At 31.6% G+C, this 3,863-nt stretch overlaps 1 protein-coding gene across 3 annotated transcripts in view; it reads right to left on the minus strand.

The window, feature by feature from the left end:
• Positions 1 to 862: 862 nt before the first annotated feature.
• Positions 863 to 3,863, minus strand: part of LOC111613035 (zinc finger protein 431-like) — a 19,941-nt gene continuing 16,940 nt past the window's right edge. For 2 of the 3 annotated variants that reach the window (XM_023354335.1, XM_023354336.1), the window contains exon 6: positions 863 to 3,654. In XM_023354335.1, the coding sequence (XP_023210103.1) occupies positions 1,895 to 3,654 (1,760 nt within the window). In that variant the 3' untranslated portion in view covers positions 863 to 1,894. The remainder of the gene's footprint in view (positions 3,655 to 3,863) is intronic. The other variant, XM_023354338.1, reaches the window with a different exon arrangement.

A 3,863-nucleotide genomic window follows, 5' to 3' on the forward strand; every position in this document is an offset into this window, starting at 1 on the left:
TTGCGGTGCAACGGTTTATGACTTTGTTAAATTTCTTCTCATTTTAATTTGTAAGTAAAATTTTATTATTTTTATTAATCATGAATTGCAAAAAGGCAAATGAAAAGCAACAGAAAACTATAAAATGACTAGGATCACAATGGAACCGAAAAAAGAAATTGTTGAGAAATATGAAGATGGCATGCGTGTTCGAGATTTTAACTGTTGCATACCGTATTCCGAGAACGACCAGAGTTTAATCGTGAAAAATAAAAACATTATTAAATCTGCTAACGTTGTGAAAGGGGTTAAATCAATTTCTAAACAGAAATCGAAGACATTAGATCACGTTGAGAAATTGCTTTTGCTTTGGATAACTGAAAAACACTGTGCTGGCGATAGCGTATCAGAAGCAATTATTTGCGAGAAAGCTAAAAAGATACAAGCTGATCTCATGAAAAATCAAGCAGGTAGTAGCCAGGAAAACGAGGTGTTTAAAGCCAGCCATTTTTTTCACGTGAGAACGGATTAATCATTTTTACATTACTTCTTATGGGAAAGGTTGGTTTGGTATACGTCCTATTCGGTATAAGTCCAAACATCAGGAACGGATTAAGGTCGTATACCGAGGTTCCACTGTATTTCGAATTATTTTTCTCCGAAGTTAGTAGTAAACCAAACAACTACAAATACGTATTAAGTTTGCCCGTGTTAGACAGACACCTTGCTTCCCTCGCCCATGCACTAAACACTGTGAATTTTCACATTGTATGTTTCCAGTTACAGGTCGATCTTTTGTCTAAATTAAATACACATTAAGTAATCATTCGAAAGTTATTTATTTTTGATTAATAATTACAAAGAAACAAACAAGTCACAAAAAACATCTTAGAACGTTTAAAAATTGATTTCATAAAGAATTCAACATTTGTTATTACAATAACTGATTGATTCTATTTTGAATATCTTGTTGGGCTGCAATCTTAAAAATCTGTAGATCTGAAAATTCCCGCTGTCTGTCAGTATCGCTTTTTTGTTAATCTCGAGAACAGAAATGGATGGATGAAATCCGAAAAACCATATCAGACGAGGAAACCGTACAGTCCGAAGACCATGATTAAGTACGTAAGAACTTCTGATGTAAACCGGAAGATATTATACCTTATTTTAAGTTTTCTCGTGAAAGGGGTTAGATAGACGATCGGCACGACTCTATTGTTAAACGAAAAGTATGGTGTACAGAAGCAACACATTACTAATTTCAAGAAGAGACCATATAAATAAATTGAAGAAAATAAATTAAAAATATGAGTAAAAACTGCAGCCCATCATTGTGGGAATGTCATAATAAAAATTGCTGGTTTTTCTTAATTAAAATAAATTTTTAACACAAATTACAAACAAGATAACGTACAAAGAACATATCTTTCATGGCTTTTTACATGTAAAAAAACTTTTAACTGCAAACATCATCACTACGCTGTGCTGCATTTTTAATCGTATTTTTAATTTATTTTATTTTAAAGATGGTATTTTTTCATTTCAAATTAGTAGGGGGATTACCCGTGTACTTTCTTGCGAGCAATACAGTCGTGCCGTCTTGTAGCTAACTATTTTCAGTAGAAACTGTTAATTAAAATAACCTGCTTCCGTTGCAATCTGAAACTGTCCACTGGTTAATCTGGGCCTATCTTGTCACCACTTCTATCTATCTTATTCGGTCTTCGAGATTAAGCAAATACAGACATTCAGAAAAACAGTGCAAAATAGATCAACAGTTTTTTCAAATTGCAGGCAATTATTACCAACAAAATAGCGGTAGAAGCAATCAGGAAAATCTAAATATTTCAACCTATTGCCCTGTATAATATATTTCGTATATTAGTAAAAAACTATGTATTTCACACATAAAATTCTATTCTAAAAGATGGCTTTGCACGTGAAGTTTTAAAGTAATAAACGAACAAAATTTCTTATCACAAACATCACATTTTTTAACGCCTGAATCGGTATTTATTTTCATATGTCTATTTAAATAAGTCTGTGTCCGAAATGTCTTACTGCAAATTTCGCATTTATACTTTCCTCCTTGTGGATGAGCTGTCTTTTGATGAGTTTGAAATTCGATTTTCGACGTAAATTTCATCTTACAAACGTCGCAACAGAAGTGTATTTGATCCTTGTAAGCAAGTAGATGTTGCTCCAAATCATAACTATTTACGTAAGTCCGTTTACAGATATTACATTGGTAAGGTAATTGTTTGGGGTGTATTTCTGAACAAGAAAATTGTAAATGCAGTTTCAGTTTAATTTCTGTTTTAAATCTGCCTTTACAATGGATGCAAAGATGCTCCTTTTTTTCATGAACAGGTCGGTGCCTATACAGGCTAGATTTATCGTAAAAACCCTTCTTACATACCTCACAAAAGAAACGAAGACTGTCTTTATTGTGAGAATTTTGGTGACGTTTCAACTCAGAATTTGATATAAAACGTCTGTTACACACCTTACAAAGATACGGTTTTATGTCAAGATGAATTCTCTGATGAATGATTAAAGAGGTTTTAGACAATAACTCCTTTTTACAGATATTACATTTTTTAATATGAGTTTTCGAATGCGCTGTCAGCATATTTTTAGTTTTGAATGACTTATTACAATAACAGCAAACAAACATATTTTGATGTTGAACAAAACGATGTTTAACGAAACTAAATCTGGATTTAAATGCTGTTTTACATAAGTTACAAAAATACTTATCACTTCTATCTTTGTGAGTTCTTTCATGTCGTCTCAAATAGCGTTTTGTTTTAAAATGCTTGTTACATATCTGACAACAGTACTTGTGTTCATCGGTATGTATTACAACGTGCTCTCTTAAATGCACCTGTGATTTAAAACTTTTGTTACAAATCTGACATGAATGATTTAAGTCTCTATTATGAGTGATTTTATGATTTGTCAAAGAGCATTTTGTTTTAAAACTTTTGTTACACATCTGGCAAGAATACTTACATTGATCACTGTGAGTTTCACGATGCCTTTTTAACTGGCCATTTGTTTTAAAGCCCTTTTTACATATATCGCATTTGAAAGGTCGATCTTCACTATGAGTTTGTTGGTGTTGTCTCAATGAAGATCTCGTTTGAAATTCTTTTTTACATATCTTACAACAATGAGATACTTGGTGATGTGTTTTGTTATGCCTCTCTAAATTGCCCTTTGATATAAGTAGCTTATCGCAGATGTCACATCGAAAGTGTTTCCTCTTAGATACTTTACGTTCATTTGATGATGATGGCAAACGAAGTTTACTATGATCAATTTCGCTTTGTTTTGTACTGTTGTGTTCTTTCGTGTGTCTTTTCAATAGAAATTGCCAGGAAAATTTCTGATTGCAGGTTGTGCAGCAAAATGGTTTTTTTCCGATATGAAAGTTCAAATGCGCTTGTAGTATTTCCTTGTTTACAAAAGTCTGTTTACATAAATCACATTTGTGATTTTGTTTCGAGTGAGATGAAAGAGTTACTCTGAAATATTTTTTTTTAATCTTTCCTTGGATTTTGCTGTTGTATTTTCTAATTGAAGGGACGAATTTCGTCTTGTTTGCATTACACTTTTGTCTTTCTGAATTGTGCTGAATATCGTATTCTTCACTCACTTCTTTCTCATTAACTGAAATTTAAATGTTAAATACAATAATTACTTAATTTACTTTAAATTAAAACACAATATTCGTTATCTATTTACACCGTTTTTTATATTTTATATCATTAATTACCAATTTTATAGCTTAATAATTATTGATATAATATAAAGTTAATAGCTTAATTTTTGTTTCTGAAAATAAATCGTGTTACTTTGTACAATCGATTACTGCTGAA

This window comes from Centruroides sculpturatus, unplaced genomic scaffold, assembly GCF_000671375.1.
Source record: "Centruroides sculpturatus isolate CEXI.00-Female unplaced genomic scaffold, Cexi_2.0 scaffold310, whole genome shotgun sequence".
NCBI classification, from domain to species: Eukaryota; Metazoa; Arthropoda; class Arachnida; order Scorpiones; family Buthidae; genus Centruroides; species Centruroides sculpturatus.